Genomic DNA, 21,371 nt, shown 5'->3' with positions numbered 1-21,371 from the left:
ATATTGACTGATGTCACTCTGGAAAACTTGGACCTTTTAGGTTGAACGACTCAAAAATTGTCAACCTTATATATCCATTTAAAGAAATTAAATTCAGGAGCATGGAGTCAAAACATTCTGGAGATAATAAAATAACTTAAGATCGGGTGCCTGGCTGGCTCAGTTGGTTATGTGTCTGTCTGCCTTTGGCTCAGGTCATGATCTCACAATTCGTGAGTTTGAGCTGTCAGTGCAGAGCCCGCTTCAGATTCTCTGTCCCCTCGCTCCTTGCCCCTCCCCCACTCTTGAGTGCTCTCTCTCAAAAATAAATAAAAGTTTAAAAATTAAAAAAAAAGAAAAGAACTTAAGATCAATTATTCAACTTCCCACTGGATGCTAGAATTACCTTGATGGTATCCCTGACAAATGGCCATCTGGCTTCTTTGGGAGCATTTTAGATGATAGGATGATTCTTGCTTTATCTAGTCATTTAGCTCTGATGAGCTCTTATATAATCCTTGGAATTTAATGGTTTTACATAGAAATAAAAATCACCATTTTCAGGGGATCCCGTTGTCCTAGTTGTCCTCATCTGGATATATTCCAGATTAAGTATCCTTTTAAAAATATGCCTATGACTTTAATATTCCAGGTATGATCTGAAATAGTCTATAGGAAGTGATATTTCCATAAACCCAGTGCTTTAAAAATGAAGCCTAATGCTCTGTGATGACAGCTAGCTCAGAGCCTGGAGCCTGTCTCAGATTCTTGTCTCCCTCTCTCTCTGACCCTCCGCTGCTCACACTCTCTCTCTCTCTCTCTCTCAGAAATAAATAAAACATTTAAAAAATTTTTTTTAAATAAAAATAAAATGAAACCTAAGATGATGTTTGCTTCTTTTACAGCTGTTTCAGATACACTGTATCTCGTTTTGTGTTTGTTTTTTGTTTTTTTGCATAAACAATTGGCAAGCCCTGGACTGGCAGTTAGGAGAGACTGATTTTCTAGGCTTTGATCCATATGTGATTTGTTTGTGTGATCCTGGAAAACTTTCATAGCTTGTGATGTCATAACAGAGGCAGTGAGAAGTTATACGAGGTGCTACAGAAAGAGCTCCTAATCTATCAAATGAAGACCAAGAATAATGAAATTGACTCATAGCTTTCCAAATTTGATATGCAAATACATGTCAATTAAAAACTTGGAACCGTTTTCAGCATACATTATCATTGAAGCGACTACAGAAATTAACATTGAAAAGCCCCAAGATCAGTCTCTGGACCTCTTCTCTGCTTATACTCTCCCACATGAGCTCGTGCAGCCTCGTAGTTATAAATACTGTGTATTGATATTGGATTCTCAGATTTTATCTCCACCTCAAATCTCTCCCCTATACACTCAATCCATGTATCCAACTGCCTGTTCAGTCCTTTCACTTGATGTTTTATAGGCATCTCAAATGTCCCATGTCTTAAAAACGGAGCTCCTGAATTCTAAGCTTGCCTCTCTCCAGTTTATTCACAGCACTAGAGCTAGATTCATTCTCTTGAAATCAGTCAGTCAAGTAATATCAAGTCTCTGTTCCAAACCCTCCAATGGCTTCTCAGTCTCACTCTAAGTAAAGGCTAAAGTTCTTACAATGGCCCATGCAGCCCTTTCCCTCCTATTACATTTCTAGTCACATCACTACATTCCCGAACCTCCCTCCTCTTCATTTCACCCCAGCCACACTAGTGGCTCCTTACCACTATTTTGTTATTCTGAAATATGCCAGGCACTTTCCTGCTTTAAGTTCTTTGCACTTGCTATTTCCTTTGCCTGGGGTCCTTTAAGATATCCTAGTTGGGTATCCTGCCTCCTTCAGTTCTTAACTAAAAGTCACATTCTCCTTGAGGCCTATTCTGGCTATTCTTAAAATTGTACAAACATCCCACCCAACACTTCCTATCAAAGTTTCCTCCTTAATTTTTCTCCACAGCACTTATTATGTATACTATGTATTATAATTTATTATTGTCTTTCTCTCCTTACTTGAATATGAGATCCATGAGAGTAGAGATTTTTGTCTGTTTTTGTACTGCTCTATTCCCCACATTTAGAAATGTCTAACCTAACAAGTGCTTGATTAATAAATGTTGATGAAAGGTGTCCAGAGACATATACTTTATATTCTTGTTGAGGTCTGTGGTACACCCTCATATACCCTCTGATATATACCCACACTCTGATATAGTATGTGAACAGCTAGAAGAAGACTTACGACATTTCAGAAAAAGGTACCTTCCTATCCAGAGTGCTTGTTTTGCTGAAGTTACCTGGAGGCTTGGGTAGTCTATGGCCTACTCTCCCTGCCTAAAGATCCTAGGCCAAGTTTTGTCATGCTTTCATTTCGAAGCCTCTACCAGCCTTTCTCAACCAGAGATCCTCTTCAGAGTCACAGAACACAGAAAAGGATTGGAGAGACTATTTTCTCTCTAAAGGATGTTTCATAACTAGTACACTTCCAGATGGATAGAAGTGAATTGATAGATCTGATGGATGCTCCAAGGCATTAGGGCTTAATTCTAGTGGAACCCAGGTCGAAAAAGGGTACATTAATTCCTGAAATTCCTGCATTATTCTTGAAATTGTTTATAAGAAATGAACTTCTAGAAACTTTCCCTAAGCACAAAACCTTATAAAAGCAGATGAACAGATGAGGCTTTTCTTCAAAATCAAATCAATCTCAGTGATATATTTCTGAAAAAGCTGTTTTTGCAGTGAGTAATTGGTTAAAGATAGGAAAGCTGAAGTCCCTTAGTTCATAATTGGTTCTTATAAAACTTATAACATATTTTCAGATTTTTCCAAGTAACAAAGTTTTGTTTGTTTGTTTGTATCTTGGTTGCTAACATAGCTTTTCACATATTTCTAGAGTGTTATTCATCAGTGAAATCTGCTGCACATTGACACACAGGTCTCTACTGTTATTTCCATTACCAAATGGATAGATTGGGCCTAAGAGGCATTGTCTGATTTAAAATAGTCTAATAGGACTAATCCGGGAGTCTGACTGCTTCTTCTAGCAATAACTCACAATGTCACAGCTGCTAGGAGGTAAGGCTTAATCAGGCTTGAGCCATAGAACATATGTGTGTGCATGTTCTATGGGATAGACTATAGATTAGCGATTCATCAAGTTATGTTTTGATTCTGGGTTATCATGAAACAAGAGAACACCCCGTGGTAAAGTTATATTGCACTTAATTATAACTTTTCTACATAGAAATTGAATCCTTTTTTGACTCTCGTTTATTCATGAGGTTTTTCTGGTGGTAGTTAGGGGAAAGAGAGAGTATGAGAGAGAGTGGATCTGTTATACTCCCTGTTTTACAGTTGGATGAATTGAAAATTGGTCACAACCAATTAGAGGTAAAGCTAGAGCTAAGGTCTCAGGCTGTGCTTCAGTTGGCTATTGCCTTGATTATCAGTTGTTCATTTTTAATTGAATTATAACTCTGGGCTTCAGAGTGTGATAATTACAAATGCTTTAGAAATTATTCAGCATGTGTATACATATGTGTTGGCTTTCTCTAAATTTTCCTAGGAAGAAATCTTTAATACTATCTCAGATAATTTCATGAATGTGTTACTTTAAATATAATGACAGAAAGAAGTATGGATTCAGAAAACAAACGTCATGCTAGATCAGAATAATCTTTCCACTGTGTTGCAGAAGTAATACTCTCTTGATCTGGGCCTGTCAGCGGTTTTTCATTCACATATTAATACAATCTAGACAACTGATATTTTAGGTTCTCACCTGATAACAGGTCTGTATAAAGGCTCTTTGAAAACAAATCCATTGTGGCTCAAATAAAAACATTGATTGAACTAGCTATAACCATTTGGCTACTGTGAAGAAAATCAAATACTTGTATTTGGGGATTTTTTTTTTTGTTAGAATAGGGAGGTGGCATAATAATTTCTTCTTGAGATAGAAGAAGGCAAATCAAGCCAAAAATTGGAATGCTTCTCCTAAGAGGAAATGTTTGTGCTTATTTTTGTTGTTGTTGTTTGCTTGGTTTTTTGTTTTTTTTTGTTTTTTTTTTTTTGTTTTTTTTTGTTAACCCTGACTCATCCTTAGAAGTTAGAGAGGCAAAGGAGAGGAATGCTATTCTGGGTAGAGTGAGGACTTCGTCTCAACCTTTTTCATCACTGCCAGCCAGCCACCTGCTCTTGGTTAGATTAGTATATGACAGAGGTAGAAAAAAAAAGAAACTGCTAAATAATATTGTATGTATGTCATTCTTTTCCCATTCAAAATACTGAAGCTGATGGGGTGCCTGGGTGTCTCAGTTGGTTAAGCATCTGACTCTTATTTTTGACTCAGGTGATGATCTCATGGTTTGTAAGTTTGATTCACACATCAGATTCTGTGCTGACAGTGCAGAGCCTGCTTGGGATTCTCTCTCTCCCTTTCTCTCTCTGCCTTTCCCCTACTTGCTCTCTCTGTCTCTCTCTCAAAAATAAATAAAACTTAAAAATCCTGAAGCTGAGTAAGAACCTTTAAAGATGTTATTTCTGGTATTGACTTAAAAATATAGGCAAAAGCCAACACTAATATTAGGTATCATTTATTGAGTGTTTAATTATTGATACCAAGCATTGCATTAGAACTTTACATTATCTTATTTAATCTTCTCAACAACTTGACTCTGACAAGTCATGTCTTCCAATTTATAATCTGCTTCATAACACATATTACAACCATGGGAAAAGAAAAACTATAATTAATTTTGAAATGAGTTATTTCATGTCTGACTCACCCATTAGACTGAAAACTCCATGAAGATGAAGACAGCCATATTTGTTCTGTATACTCAGCACTTAGACTGTACCTGGGACATGGTAGATACCTGATAAAATTTGTTGAATGAACAACTGAATGTGTGAATGATTGGATTCATGAATGAATTCTATTAATCTATTAACTAATTCTATTAATCAATTTTATTAATCAGGTTCTGGAATGCCTTTGTTTTATATACCCAGAAAGAGAGGCTGAGACTTCAAAGTCTGTCTGACTCCAGATCACATAACCACTATATTTAAATAGTAGTTGAGGAACATAAAAATTGTCATGCTTTTGGAAAAGGATATGAAATTTCAGGACATTCTGAATGTAAACACTTTCTTCAAAAGTGATTATACTATAAATTATGATTAAGATTAGGGATGGCCATTGACTTTCCTCCCTCAGGTGGTAGAAGCATGGTTCTCCTAAGCCTCCAACACATAAACTATTTCTCAGTATTGATTAGTGAAACAGAGGACCGCCCAGGAAGCTGTTTCTGGGCTCTGTTGCCAAAGGTACTTTGGCCTCTTGCTCACCCTAGGAGGGAGAACCGCAGACTTTTTGTACTGATTAGTTCCTTTCAAGAACAAAGTCTCTTTGGGGATTTACTAATTCCCTCACCTCCCTTGGTGCCCATGTTCATTCTTGTTGCCTCGTGTTAGGACTTTGCTCTAGGGCAGTTTTCCAGTTCCAAGAGAGACACTCGGGCCCCTGCTGCCCAAACATTCTGTAGTGCCATGCCCGATTAGCTGGGCAGGGTCAGACTTGCCTTTTACAGCCTTCCCAGGTATAGATCCTTTGCTAAGAAATCCCAGAAATGCCTTAATTCTCTGGATGTAAGTACATCAGAGCACCATAGACCTTAGGAGTTCTGAGCATTTGCGGCTTTCTCCCCTTAAAAGTGATGGAAGTACTTATCCCGTTGAGAGATATGTAATGCTTTATAAATAGAGCTTTATATCCCCCAACCTCCCCTCCCCCTCAAAAAAACACAAAGGGCACCTGGGTGGCTCAGTTGGTTAAGCATCTGGCTTTGGCTGAGGTCATGATCTCGCACGTTGGGTCTGCTTTGTGCTGACAGCTCAGAGCCTGGAGCCTGCTTCAGGTTCTGTGTCTCTCATTCCCTCTGACCCTCTGCTCACACACTCTCTCTTAAAAATAAACATTTAAACACACACACATAGCACAACAACCACCACAACAAACCTTGAGGACTACTTAGGAAGAAACCATCCTCAGAAACTTAAATGTCTATCATGGAAGGAGGCAAGTGATTAGCAACTACAGATTTATATAATGACTAAAAGGGCCTCAGCTAAACATGTGAGTAGCGGCGGCAGCTGCCTGTTAGCCACAATCACAAGCCTTAGACTTCCCACCCTCTAGCATATACTGCTAAATGGATTAATCATCAGAGCATGTAAGTATACCAAAAGAGGATTTATTGACTTCTTTGGGAACCTGAAATGCCTACTGCTTGGTCCACTGAGGCCAGCAAGAAGGGAGAGCACACTGAATACCTCATTGTCAATATCTAATTGGGTCTGCAGGCACAGTTCAGCCTCATCAGAGCCAGTTCTGAAAAGAAAGCCCTGTTATGTCAGACAAACACTTTTTGTGTGATTCTTAATTACTTTCCCATGGGTTCCTTGTTTTCTAGGTCTCATCTGCTCAATTATTGTACTAAAACACAAATTACATCAGGCATCTAAGCAGCAAAGAAGGGCAGCTAGGATCCCAGAAACCCATAGGTTACTGACAATGATCTTGCATTAAGAACTTTAACCTACTGCTACCATGGTGTAAGCTCTCTCTTCTTGCATATTCAAGGACCTCTCACATTCTGAAGATCTTTAGCCCTAGATAGTTAATGCTGTCCAAGGGGAATGTCTTTGGCAACCTCTCTCAGCTTCCTCTTTCTGACCTGTGGATAGCACTTTCCTTAGGAGGTGGTTGAGCTAGCTCCATAGTGCCGTTTAGGTGCCTATCATTTAGGTGTACATCTGTGTGGTGCTGGATGACTACAGAAGCCTCAGTTCGCTCCATGGTATAGAATTTCAGAGGAAGACATTTGTTTCCCTGACGCTTTTTATCTATCATTTCAGCGGCTTCATATACAGATAGCTCTGATGATGAGACATCTCCCAGGGACAAGCAGCAAAAGAACTCTAAGGGAAGCAGTGACTTCTGTGTCAAGAACATCAAACAGGCAGAGTTTGGACGAAGAGAAATTGAAATCGCTGAACAAGGTAAAGAAAGCAAGCACCTTTTCTTTTTCATGCTGTCTATGTCTTTTTGTCCATGTTAATCCCTTTTTATGTCCTGGGGTCTAGTAGCTTGTGAAATTTGAGCATGGTTTTAAAGAGGGGCGCCTCGGTGGCTTAGTTGGTTAAGCGTCTGACTCTTGATTTCCGCTCAGGTCATGATCTCACAGTTTGTGAGTAGGAGCCCCCGAATCAGGCTTTGCACTGGTAGTGCAGAGCCTGCTTGGGATTCTCTCTCTCTTCCTTTCTCTCTTCCCCTTCCCCAGTTGCCCTCTCTCTCTCTCCAAATAAATAAATAAACTTAAAAATAAAGTGTGGTTTTAAAGAATACTTAAAAGAAATCTGAACTTAGGAAACACTGTAGAGAAGGGGTGTACTCTGGTGGGTCTGTAAGGAACCCCTGTACCAGGAAAAGGGAGAGAAAGTGCAAGATTAGGATATTGGGAGTAAGAAGTCTGGAGCATTTGCCTTGGAAAGGCTCTTATAAAAGAAAAATCAGATTCAATGTCTTGGTTCCTTGAGAAACCCAGTCTAACAAAGAACCTGATCAGGGAAAGAATCTTACTTTAAGAGAATAAGTTCTTCTGTTTATTCTTTCTCTCTCATTCCCTCCTCTCTAATACTGCTGTGTACGTATTGTGCCCTTTCAGAAATGCCTGCACTGATGGCTTTGAGGAAGAGAGCTCAAGGAGAAAAACCTTTGGCTGGAGCCAAAATTGTGGGTTGCACACACATCACTGCTCAGACTGCTGTGAGTCCTTTTCCTTTCTCCACATAATAATAGTTAATAATAGCCACCAGCTATTGAGTACTTGCAAAATGCCAAGCTGTAGGTTAAGAGCTTAACAGGTATTAAGTCATTAATCCTCATAATGGCCATGTAAAGCAGCTATTCTTGTTTCTACTTTACAACGAGGAAACTAAGGCTCAGGGTGTTTAATTTGCCCGAGGTTATACAGCAAGTAAAATCATAGAATCCAGGTTTGAACTTCAATGTATCTGACTCCCAAGTTTATGCTTTCTGCGTGTGACACTGCTTCCCCTCATCTTCCCTTCCTGTGTCATTTCTATAAGGCAGCTCTCTTAGACTGCTTACAGTTGCAAGTAAAAGAAAACCTGATTCAAACTGGCTCATACATAAAGGAATTGATTATATTACATAGTTAGGAGTTCAGAGGTAAGGTGGATTTCAAATTTAGGCTCCCTGGGCTCCAGTTTCATCTATCTATAATTTTCTCGGTGCTGCCTCTTCACTTGCTTACTTCATCCTCAGGCTCATAGCAAGATGATTGCAGCTCTTTAAGCCATTACAAATGGACATGAAGAGTAAGAAGGACCATTTCTTCTTCTCCCCCAAGAGCAAGGAAACCTTTCCCAGAAGTCTTCCAGGACATTCCATCACATGTCATTGAACAGAACAGGGTCACATGCCCATGGCTTACCAGTTCTGGCAAGGAGACTGGGGTTACCATGATTGATTCAGACTAGTGACTCTTACCCCTATCAGATGTAGTGTCTCCTTTTTCTAAAAAATATTTTTGCAATGCCTCTGTATTATCTTAAAATGATATTCGAACATAACACACCTCAGTTCATACAATTATTATTAATATAAAATCATAACTGAAATATGAAGGAGGAATGAAAGAAAAATAATTTATAATGAAATAATGTGTATTTCAGTATATAAATGCTTGGGCACAAGTATAGTGGAATACTCAGATATTTGTACTTCCTCAGAGCATTATTTGAATGAGAATGTCACAAATGTAGATAGAAATGTTTTACTGGTTCTAGAGCATCAGAGTGACATTGCGGAATTATACGTTTTTATGAATCATAATAAACTATAAACAACTTTTTTACAAATCTCTGAGCAGCAACAATAACAACAAGTGTCTGTTTTCTCTTAATTTACACAATTGTTGCATTCCTGGAAAAGCTATTATTATTTTGTATTAAAACTACAAGAGTATTTTTTGTTAATGTGTCAGATGGAATAAGGTTCTAAGTTTAGAACTTAGATCATTATAAATAGGTTTCTCACCCATGTGAACTTTCATTGGAACATTTGAAAACTGTACTAAGTATGGCATGGTTTTTGTTGTAAGAGACTGTCCTGCATTTTCAAAATGTCAAAATCTCTGGTCCTGATCACTAAATGCCACTAGCATTCCCCTCCCAATTATTGTGACAATCAAAAATGCCCCCGCACTTTTCCAGAGCTCCTCTGTTGAGAATCACTGACTCAGAGCCATCATCAAAGATGTAAGAGATATTGAATTGCCAACCATAATGAAAACACTACAGCAAATTGGTGTATTGAGAAATGGTCTGAAGTCATTTATATGATTTATAAGACTCAGGTCATCTGTATGGTTAGATCAACTTTCGAAAGACTGTCTCCTGAAGCATAACACTTATTTATACGGTCACATTCCTGATTAAGTACAGAGAGAGTCCTTAAGACTCAGGCAGCTACTCCTAAAACCTTTACCATGAGACTTTTCCAGATTACATGTTCTCCAAGGGGAAAAAACACCTTGAGTGCCCAAAATTAATATAATAAATTGAAAAGCTATCTCTTTTTGGAGCTACAGACTAATGAATTGAGGCAGAAACACTCTTGGAATCTTTTTTGGGCTTCCCCAGTCAGTGACATGAGACTTCAGTGTGGTGGCTTAAAATAGTAAGTGCTTCTGTACTGTCTCATGTTGCTAAGTTGTATCTAGTTTCCTTTTTACCCCCTGGGTCAGCAAACATTACCACCTTTCAAGGCTCTCTTCTACTTTCTCTTGAATGGAGTAATCAAAATTAGTTTACCAGTTTTAATTTCCTTTCATTGTTCCTCCCGGCGTTTTTTTTTTTTTTTTTCCCTTTAAAAAAATAATTACACAGGGGTGCCTGAGTGGCTTAGTCAGTTAAGCATCTGACTCTTGATTTCGGCTCAGGTCATGATCTCCTGTTTGTGAGTTTGAAGCCCGAGTTGGGCTCTCCACTGACAGTGTGGAGCCTGCTTGGGATTCTCTGTCTCTGCTCCTCCCCTGCTTGCACACTCTCTCCCTCACAACAAATAAATAAACATTAAAAAAATAATAATAACAAAGGAATTTTGCCTTGTTTTGTTTTTAATCTCTGTTTTCTTTTCTTGATTACAGAAGTAGTTAATGTTTATAATACTCAAGCGTTACCATAATCTGTAACATAAAGACAGTCTCCTATGATCCCATGTTCCAGAAATAACTATCATTGTTAGTTAATGGTTTCCTATCCATGTTTCCAATAGACTTGGATCTATTTATATTTTTTAGGCATGTTTCCCTAGTTCCTTCTAATAACCAGGTTCCTGTGTTACTCTATCTCTAAACAGTCATGATTGAAAGTCAGGTTAAATCAGCTTCTAAGCTCTGTCTTCCTTCCACTCCTACCTAACTTCACTCCTGTTTGAGCCCTAACAGCTAGCACTCTCTACTTGGAATTCTTTGTTTATTTTATTTTATTTTATTTTGAATTTTTCTTTAAAAAAATTTTTTTTCTTAATGTTTTATTTATTTTTTTGAGAGAGACAGCATGAGCAGGGGAAGGTCACAGAGAGAGGGAGACATAGAATCAGAAGCAGGCTCCAGGCTCTGAGCTGTCAGCACAGAGCCCGATGCAGGGCTTGAACCCACAAACCGTGAGATCATGACCTGAGCCGAAGTCAGATGCTTAGCCGACTGAGCCACCCAGGAGCCCCTAGAATTCTTTTTTAAAATATTTATTTATTTTTGAGAGACAGAGAGTGCATAAGTGGGGCAGGTGCAAAGAGAGAGGGGGACAGAGGATCTCTGCCCTGATAGCAGAGAGCCAGACACACAGGGCTTGAACTTGAACTCAACCATGAGATCATGACCTGAGCCGAAGTCAGATGCTCAACCGACTCAGCCACCCAGGCACCTCCAAGTTTGTTTTTCTTTAATTAGAGCATAATTAGACTTTTAATTTAGCATTGAAATATTAGAAAATGCAAGTTTTACAACATGAAAAGTACCAGTCCTGAGTTAACTACTGTCAGGAAATTTAAATTTCAGCAAAAATTAAGACTTTTGCTTCCTATGAGAGAAGAGTGTGGCAAAGTGCCCAGGTTTCATGCCTGTCTTTGAGCACAGCTGACCAGGTCCTTGCTCCGCAGTCTTTCTTGTGAGCACTGGGTAGAAACCCCTGGAAAAGAGTGTGAAATCTACTTGTGCCTGAGGTTATTAGAAGTTCCAAATGGACATACTTTCCCACACTCAGCCTTTACCAATTCATAGAAATTCTAGCTATTTTTTTCTTCTCCTCATGTGTGGCACCCACATCTTCCGCCCATGCTCTGTCAGAGGTAAGACAGTGTGTTCCTTGTCTCCTTAAAGGGATTTGTCACTTTGGAGTTCAGTGCACTTGATTGCTTTGATGGGCTCAAGAAAAGTTAAGGTTTTATAGATTATCTGGCTGTTCTTGTTAGGATAGGAGCTTTTCTTGCAGCTTCCTTAAGGAGAAACACAATCATTTATTGGTGGTTTTTCAAAAATGTTTTGGCTCAAAAATCCTTGGTTTAATTAAGACTTATAAGGAGGCCCAATATATTAATTTTTTTTTAATGTTTTTATTTATTTCCAGGAGAGAGAGAGAGAGAGACAGCGTGAGCAGGGGAGGGTCAGAGAGAGAGGGAGTCACAGACTCCGAAACAGGCTCCAGGCTCTGAGCTGGCAGTCAGCACAGAGCCCGACGTGGGGCTCGAACCCACGAACCGCGAGATCATGACCTAAGCGAAAGTCGGACGCTTAACCGACTAAGCCACCCAGGCGCCCCAAGGAGGCCCAATATATTAAATAGGTGGAAGAGCACAGAGCTCAGCTGGAGCCCTCCCCCATGCCTACCCCCAACCCTTGCCCTCTACTCAAAACATTGAGGAATTACTATAGAGCACAGTGTGAAAATCGCTGGCCTTAGTTATTCCCTGATATACTTTCTCAGTGTCAAATATATAAACTTAATGTCCTTGACCAGTTGTTTGGCCAGCCTTGCTCATCTCCTGCTTTCTCTTGAATACAGGTGCTTATGGAAACCCTGGGTGCGCTGGGGGCACAGTGCCGATGGGCAGCCTGCAACATCTATTCCACTCTCAATGAAGTGGCTGCTGCTCTAGCAGAAAGTGGTAAGGTTTTTTTGCTTGTATTCTGTGCCTTTGGCTACAGTAAGTCTCTGAAAAGTTCCATGGACTCAATATAAATCTTTAAGGAAGATTAACATTAAAGTTGCTGTCTTAGGGGAAATGGATCCCGATTCTTGATGAGTATGCTCTCCTCTGGGCTTCTCTTGTTAAACATGATGAAAGTAACTCTGTTGTTTTACAGTTGGCATATATCTTCTTGTGTCTAATATTCCCTTATTAGTTACTTTTTTGCCTTGACTTGCTAATATTAGAGCACCAGTGAGCACTACTCATTGTCTGAGGTCATATGGATTAGAAAAGAAAGTGCTTCAGGCATAGTTTTGTGGGTCTGCTGGTTTTTACAGCAGTTTGCCCTGATTTGATGTTTGGTGTTTCTGCTTCGGCAGTAAAAAGGACTTGACCTGGCAGATTAATATTTGATCACGATGACTACTGACACAGAAGGACGAAAGAAATAGAGATATTTAGACTTTGCCAGTTTCTTGCCTTTGCTCTGTGGCAGCAAAGCACAGATCAGGGTACCAGATGCTCGTTGCTTCAGAGCTCTTGAGAAATGCTGGGAAAGCTCTGTAGTGCGTGCATGTCTCTCCTGCTGGCGCTTGAGTATTTCATTTTTTCTTTCATTTACATTCATTCATTTATAAAATTTTTATTAATGTACAAGATATGTATATAAATGTGCAGAGATATTAAATATATACATTCTATTTTTCTTTTCAACAAATATTTAATGACCTGCTCTAAGAGATATAAGGACAAATGAGACCAGGTCTTTGCCCTAAGATTCTTATATTGTGGTTGAGAAGAAAAGACACATATGCAAATAATGAAAATACAAGGATATAGATGATAGATGCCACAACAGATCAGAAATCTACATTCAGTGCACAAGCAAGTGGCTTATAAAAGTTCAGATTCCATCAGAGATCACTTACAGCTGAGTTAATCAGGCTTTGTTAGGAACATGACATTTAACTGGGCTATGACAACATTTTAACAGATGGAGAAGAGTGTAAGGGTTTTCACCATGAAGAAGATGGGATGACTAAAGTTTAGATGGAGGAAAGATCAAAGTGTAGTTGGAAAATGGTAAGACTTCCAGTTTGACTGGATCAAGAAGTACTTAACTTCTGGTCTCTTCTTTTTTCCCTTAAGTCATATTTTTAGCATCCATCATATTCTTGTACCTTTTGTTTGTCCTCCTTGGTATATCAAGAGCAAAATGACCATCAAAGACAAAGGAGTGGATGAAGGGGTTGAAGACAATGCTAATCAGTGAAGAAAGTCAAGCCAAGGAGTAAAGCAGAATGAGAGAGTTTGGAGATGGGGAAAACCAGCATCTTGTCAAAATTTAAGGGCAGCCCTTTTATCAGGCTTTAATGGTTTCTCTTTGTTATCTTTTCTCAGGATTTCCTGTCTTTGCCTGGAAAGGAGAGTCAGAAGATGACTTCTGGTGGTGCATTGATAGATGTGTGAATGTGGAGGGCTGGCAGCCAAACATGGTGAGTTAGATTTCTGCTAGTACAATTCCTGAGGGATCTGCTGGGGACAGAGAAGGGGACTGTGGCAGGGGAGAGGGTGTCTTGACATGAACTGAAAATGCTTCCTTTTCTATCTGATGTACCTGTGCTTCCAGCAGAACTGTGTGCTTATGATTAGGGTACCCCAAGAATATTGAACTTAGCCTCAAAGTGCTATGTTGGTGCTGATCGTAGAAGCATTCATATTCATCAGCAACATTAAAATACTGCTCAGGGTTCACACATAGCTGTTTCAAAAGCAAAGTTAATGAGTTATCATTCCCTTCTACTGCTTACCTCTTATCCAACAACAGTAATCCAAATGTACATGCGCATGGCATGCGCGCACGCACGCATACACATACACACAAAGAGCTCCTGTGGTGCTTAGCTGTTCTTTAGAGTTACATGCTGAATTTATAGTAAACCTGAAGAGATTCCAAGTTCAAATTTCTTCTCTTTATTCTGTACTTGAAGAAAGATGACGAGGCAAAACGTTTGGGGTTTTTTATTTTGCTTCATTTTATTTGTGTTTCATTTTTGAAAATCAAGTTTTTGATCAAGTTTTTGAAGGTTGATAGCACATTAGATTTCACTGAGAAGCAAAAAGCTGCACAAAATATGAGGCACTCCTACTTCATAAACATTTCTGTATATGAAAGAGAAGAGAAATTAGGGAATCAACTGGAAAAAGAAGGCTCTGCTCCAGCTATTGCTTGCTGCTGCCGGTTGCAGAGCAGGCCTCACTTGGTGCACAAAGACAGAAGCATCCTCTTTCTGGATTCTGTGATCCAGGTTACATTGCACCGTGTGCTGGTGTGAGGAAGCTGGTTAATATCCTGCTTAAAGGGAGGGAGGAATCAGCTGTGAGATGAGTCAGCTCATTCCCACAGAGTTGAACAGGGACTGGAAGGAGTTTGACTGACAGACCTAAAGGAGATGTGCTGGGGGGTTTCTGTGGGGAATAAAACATTAATTTTAGAGTGGAGAACTTGAGGAGGACATGGGATTGCAACTAGGGCGCATTTACAGACTATAGAGCCAGCACAACCTGCTGGAAGAGCTGATGAAGAAAGTAAGCAAGGATAAAAGCCTTTGTAACCCCAGAAAGAGAGCCCATTCCTGTAGGGATCCGTCAAGATCAAGTACTTTTACTTGCTTTCCAATCTCAGGAAGACTCCCTAGTGGCAAGAGTTTTCTGCAATAGAATACCATGGTATAGAATTATGGGCTACCATCATTAAATAAATACGAGGGATAACAACTACCTGCCTGTAGATCCCTCTGTTAAAAGAAAAGTGGACCAGAATAGTGGGACTTGAGACAAAGAGTTTCTAGTTGCTCAGGCTTTTTTGCCTCTGATCTTTTGTGTGGCTAGGGATCAGAAACCCTGTTCTTTTTTTTTTTTTTTAACATTTTTTATTTCTGAGAGAGAGAGAGAGAGAGAGAGAGAGACAGCGTGAGCAGGGGAGGGTCAGAGAGAGAGGGAGACACAGAATCTGAAACAGGCTCCAGGCTCTGAGCTGGCTGTCAGCACAGAGCCAGATGCGGGGCTCGAACCCACGAACTGTGAGATCATGACCTGAGCCAAAGTCGGACGCTTAACCGACTGAGCCACCCAGGTGCCCCCAGAAACTCTGTTCTGAGGAAGGCTTTCTACTAGAAGAGAGTGAAGCGTTAATTTACAGAATAAAGCGAATGTATTTTAATGAGAGTCTTGTCTTGGATCCCTGCTCTCAAATAAACTTTAGTTAAGTCAGGAAAAGAGATTAAGAGCAAGACTAGAAGCAAAAAGAGTTTAGGTGCTAGACGTGAAGTGGGGGAGTTTGTGTACCCAGGGGCCCAGCAAGGTACTGGGGGCACTTGTGGTGGAGTTGATATTTGATGAGACTCCAAAATGGGTATGTGCCAGTAGGGAGCAATTCAGTTCTGTGGGGACTTCACAGGGATAACGATTTGGAGAGCCCTGCTAAGCCTTTCTGACAGTTAGGTGAAGGGCTGAATGAAGTGCCACAGCCTAGGGCCTAAGAGCATTCTAAGCTGGTCTTTCTTTAGCTTATTTATAATTCAGAAACTTTCCTCTGCTGATGAAAGCTCCAGTGGGCACGGCATTGTGTTTATCTTTAATCCCAACCTGAAATAGTGATGAGCTGTTCAGAGGCATGCTTGCACACCTACATGCTGCACAGTTCCCTGGTTATTTTTAATTTGGTTTATAAAGAGTGTGAGGTTTCGCTAGGCAAAACCCTTCAGTGCTGCCTGATATTTTGGGTAGGATAGTGCCTATGCTTTGGAAGAAGTGAAGTATTAACGAATACAGTTCTATAAGCCATTGTTCTGGGAGGGAGACTAATTATCTGGCTTTATTTAAACTAAGCTTTTACTGAATATAACTGAAGTCCTGAATGTAACTGGTAGAAATATGCTAATATCAAGGTCAGGCTTTCTAAATATCTACAGTGCATTCAAGAACTAATTGTCTAGATAACCACTTAAGCTGTTAGTTCATAAGAAAATCCTCATTGCTTTGCTGTGTATTTTGATACAGTAGATAGGTTATGTGGGAAGGTCATTTGGCTGTGAGAATTATAGTTGACCTTTCACCCCTCATTGCTTTTACTTCAGTGTAATGACTGGCTTTAAGTTACTTTGCATAAACCTATGGGAAATTTGAAATATCTGTAAATTGGCAGAAATTGAGATAAAAGACCCAGAGCAACACCGGAAGCCCTGAGCCTTCAGCAAAATAAATGACATTATTGATGCTTATTGCAGATATTGGATGATGGAGGGGATCTTACTCACTGGATTTATAAGAAGTATCCTAATATGTTCAAAAAAATCAAGGGCATAGTAGAGGAGAGCGTTACGGGAGTCCATAGGTAAGATTTGACATGGGCATACCTGGTTTTTTGCTGCTGAGATATATACTCTGATAATCACACACTCTATAGAATACATTATGTTAAAAATTGAAACCTGCTATGAGGTGAGGAGATCTGAGTCTGCACACTTGTTTTTTTAATTAACAATGCAAATAACAAACCTGCAATTGGGAGTGGGGACAGGTAAGGCAACAAGTGTGGTCCTCGTGTTTTCTAGTCATTGTAATACAATGACTGTGTGTCCTTTTTAGACTAATTCGTTTTTTCCATAGATGTTTAGTTAACTTGTACAATGAGCCAGGAGCTTCTGCAGGAACTATGCTAGGGATCTAGCAGTGGGCAAAACACGATGAAAACCTGGGTCCCCATAGGGCTTACATTTTGACTTAGAGAACAAGGATTTATGGTTCTATTTCTCAAATGAGCAGTAATTCCCTGAGTAAAATTGAAATAATTTCTGTTTACTGTTATTTACTCAACAGGAACTGAAAGTATGAAATGAGTTTTAGGGAAGTGAATTCTGAATAAGCCACCATCACTGCTTTAATATAGTTTGACCTTTTTTAATATACCATACCTTCAGAATCTTAGAAAGGGATGAATTTTGAATACAACACCTGGTTCTAATTTTTAGTTGATTCAACTTAAAATGAAACATATATAGATATACATACTTATAGGTATTAAAATGAAACTAATGTATAGATATACATATTTATAGGTATTTGTACTGAGATGATAAAATCGAGGCTATTTGAAAGTTAAAATTGTTGTACTAGAATAGTGGAATTAAATAGTACTTACAGTTACTGTTTATATAATTTAAAGGGGGGAGTAAAACTAAGGAATTTATTTTTTAATGTTTATTTTTTTATTTTCAGAGACAGAGAGTACACATGCGAGCATGAGCAGGGGAGGGTCAGAGAGAGGGAATCCCAAGCAGGCTCAGTGCAGAATCCAAAGCGGGCTCCATCTCATGAACTGTGAGATCATGACCTGAGCCGCAATCAAGAGTCAGATGCTTAATCAACTGGGCCACCCACGTGCCCCAATAAGCAATTTTAAATTTTACTTTTTAATGCTTGAAATTTAGAGATGCGTCAAAGATTTTCCTCACGTGCCTTGTGACTAAGATCTTTATTTCTAAGCTGTATACAGACTCTAGAAAGGTAGTCTTTATTTCTCTATGTACACCTACTGGGATGAAACTAGTGTGTCCCATGCTCTCACGCCTACCCAATCAACATATTTCTGTAATTTGTTATGAAACTGACAGTAGATTGCATTATCTCACTGTTTTTGTGTTCTTCTTGATGCCCCTCATCCTCAGGCTGTACCAGCTATCCAAGGCCGGGAAGCTGTGTGTTCCAGCCATGAATGTAAATGACTCTGTTACCAAACAGAAATTTGACAACCTCTACTGTTGCCGTGAATCAATTCTAGATGGGTAATGTTTTATTATCTTTGCAGTGAACTTGAGTTGTTGAATGGAGGTTCTGAGTTTTTTGGGTTTTGTTATTTCTGGAAATGATTCATGTAGCACCTCTGGATCTATCACTATATAATACTCGGTATTTTATAACCCAGATCTACCATTGCTATCCCCCTGACAAGCACATCTATTTTACTTAAAAAATCAGACTGGCCTCTATTTATTGGTGGCAAAGCTTTTACATTGTGACCCTATCAGCCCTGCAAGACAGTAGCTAAAGTCCTAAACAGCTGAGTATCTTTGATGATTTGGGCAAAGGTTCCTAGTGTTCCTATTTCTAGGTCACATTACAAGTTTTTAAACTCCAACTAGCATGGGGCACCTGGGTGGCTCAGTTGGTTAAGTGTCCAACTTTTGCTCAGGTCATGATCTCATGGCTTGTGAATTCAAGTCCTGCATGAGGCTCTGTATTGACAGCTCAGAGCCTGGAGCCTGTTTCAGATTCCATGTCTCCCTGTCTCTCCGCCCCTCCCCTGCTCACGGTCTGTCTTTCTCTCTCTCAAAAATAAACAGTCATTAAAAACAAAAGTTTAAACTCCAACTAGCATATAATTCGCTGGCCATCTGAAAAACTGTGTTAAGCAAAGAGTCCATCCCAGAAACATTTCAAGTTTTTCAAATCTATAAGGTCTGCAAGTCTGACAAAATTTACTTAGGTATATACCAAATACTATACTGTATTCTTCCAATACCCAGTTTTGTTTCTACACTTGTGTCCAGATACTCCTTCAGCCTTGTTCAGAAGACTCAGTAATTCCCTATGTAAAACCATTAAGTTGGTTTAGAATATTGCCAAGCCAAATGGTTTCCATCATGTTTAGGTTAATGGAAAAGCTAACAAAGGGCTGCGGGCCACATTACTAAGCAGTCTGGACCATAGGCAGTTTGCAGCACCACAGGTGTTAGAGCCAGAAGGACTGTCCTGATTTGACTATTGACCATTTAGTCTTGGACTAGTTATTTGACTCTCTCTGTGCCTGGTCCCTTATCTGTAAAATGGTAACAGTAAGAGCTACATCATAGAGTTATTGTGAGGATTAAAGGAGAATAAGGTATGAACCTGGTCTTCAATTTTAGTTCCCTTGCCCTTCTTTCTAGAACCCTATACATTAAGTTCTAGGATTGAGTTAGATCTTAGGTGAAGCTTTTTGCTTTCAGATCTTTTGGGGGTGGGGGTGGGGAAGATATTCAATGCAAATTCAATTTATTGGTAATTATTACTTCTATAGAGTCAATAGTATTACCACATAGATTGGACATTTAAGTGAATTATCAATCTATCAGTCAGTTTATAAACTATCCCTGGCTACATAGAAGTGTTAATAGCTTATATGAATAGCTTTGCACCTGATATTCCTTTGGGAAGAGAGGAAGAAAAGCTTGAGAGTAAAGCAGAGGAGGCTCATAAATATGATTTATTGATTTTCTTTGCTGTGATAGCCATTCCAGGACCATTCTTCTAAACTATGACTTTTGAGTATGGTAGTAGCCCAGCCAGACTTACTCTATCACTCAACAAGAGTTGCCTCTATACTTAAATGATGTTTTTAAAATTTAATTAATTAACTAATATTAACATACACTGTTAGATTAGCTTCAGGTTTATAATACAGTGATTCTGCAATAAGCGCACTCCTTAATCCCCATCACCTATTTCACCTATCTTCCCACCTACCTCCCCCTCTGGTAACGATCATTTTATTCTTTATAAGTGAAGTCATTTGGTATTGTCTTTTCCTGACTGACTTATTTCACTTAGCATTACACTCTTTAGCTCCTGTGGTGTTGTTGAAAATGGCAGGATTTCATTCTTCTTTATGCCTGAATAATATTTGATATTTATTGAGTTTCACTGCAGTTCATGGAGTTATACGAGTTCCTACTGAGTGGCGTTGTCAAATCATTAAAAAGACAGAATTCCTATGCTGCCTTTAGGGCATTTACAGACTGTTTTCTATAGGAAAGGTAAGCCGATGAGTGAATAGAAAGAGTCACAAATATTTGTAGGAACTGTCTATCTCAGAATAGACTGGTTTTAGTTGAAAACTTTCTTCTGCCTAGTGAGGGATTCCTAGAGAAAGGAGACTGGCTGAATCTAAAGAGAAACCAGAAACTGTTCCTACAAGTTCTTCCAAGAGGCTCTAAAAACAATAAGGACATTATTCTAGCTTCATAGAGAATCAGAGACAAAGCAGTAGAACATGTTTAAGAAAGAATCAGTTCTAGAAAATTCACTGTCTTATGTAGTTGGTATTGGTGTGTTCAAAGCTCTTCACCATCTAGTTGCCCATTACCCTCTGTGTTGAATTATTGAGGGACCTATTGGCCATTCTTTTTAAGTTTATTTATTTATTTTGAGAGAGAGAATGAGAATGAGTGGGGGAGGGGCAGAGAGAGCAGGGCGGGGGTGATCTTAAGCAGGCTCCTTGCTCCATGTGGAACTTGATGAGGGGCTTGATCCCACAATCCTGGGATCTTAACCTGATCCAGAATCAATAGTGGATGCTGAACCTGACTGAGACACCCAGGTGCCCCGTGGCCATTCTGATAATACTAAATGTAGCACTCATTTATCAGTGTTATCTTTTATGTTTCTATGTCATTCAATAAGCTAGAATAACGTTTCCCTTTGAGCTAGAACTTTGTCTCCTAAATAAAAATATTTTATTTTTATTTTCTTCTATTTTTTATTTCCAAAAATTACATAATAAAAGTATACTGCTTTTTGTTTAAAAGTTACTTTGTAGTCTATAGTTTCCTCCTTTCTGCACCACTCCCAAAACAAGAAGAAAAAGGAAAAAAACCTCACATATTGATAGATCAGATAGCATGGAATGAGAGAGTACCTATTTTATCCACCTTTCTTTCTAATCATTAGATAGTACACTAACCAGGCTTCCTTTCAAAATGGAACAAACATGAAAACAGAGGGACCCTATCTAATCTCCAAGGAGAAATGAGGGATTTTTCTGATTTAATGGTTTTTCTTCCCCTAGACTTAAAAGGACGACAGACATGATGTTTGGTGGAAAGCAGGTGGTAGTCTGTGGCTATGGAGAGGTAAACCTTAACTTTTCACTTATTAGATGTATAAAATGTTATTCTGGTGAAATATACTAGACTTTTTCATTCAGTGGATGTGAGAAACATTCACTTACCACTCTAGATGAGAAAAAAGTAACTTTAGAGACCTTCTGGTT

At 39.1% G+C, this 21,371-nt stretch overlaps 1 protein-coding gene across 1 annotated transcript in view; it reads left to right on the top strand.

Annotated features, from left to right (window-relative positions):
• AHCYL2 (adenosylhomocysteinase like 2) overlaps window positions 1-21,371 on the top strand; it is a 53,092-nt gene that overhangs the window by 10,841 nt on the left and 20,880 nt on the right. Inside the window, exons 3-9 of the mRNA XM_077770747.1 lie at window positions 6,922-7,065; window positions 7,731-7,831; window positions 12,154-12,256; window positions 13,682-13,776; window positions 16,570-16,676; window positions 18,010-18,126; window positions 21,168-21,231. Coding sequence (XP_077626873.1) covers window positions 6,922-7,065; window positions 7,731-7,831; window positions 12,154-12,256; window positions 13,682-13,776; window positions 16,570-16,676; window positions 18,010-18,126; window positions 21,168-21,231 — 731 coding nt within the window. The remainder of the gene's footprint in view (window positions 1-6,921; window positions 7,066-7,730; window positions 7,832-12,153; window positions 12,257-13,681; window positions 13,777-16,569; window positions 16,677-18,009; window positions 18,127-21,167; window positions 21,232-21,371) is intronic.

This window comes from Crocuta crocuta, unplaced genomic scaffold, assembly GCF_008692635.1.
Source record: "Crocuta crocuta isolate KB4526 unplaced genomic scaffold, BGI_CrCroc_1.0 scaffold266, whole genome shotgun sequence".
NCBI classification, from domain to species: domain Eukaryota; kingdom Metazoa; phylum Chordata; class Mammalia; order Carnivora; family Hyaenidae; genus Crocuta; species Crocuta crocuta.
Note: the sequence above shows the minus strand (reverse complement) of the source record. Positions and strands in the feature narration are given on the sequence as shown.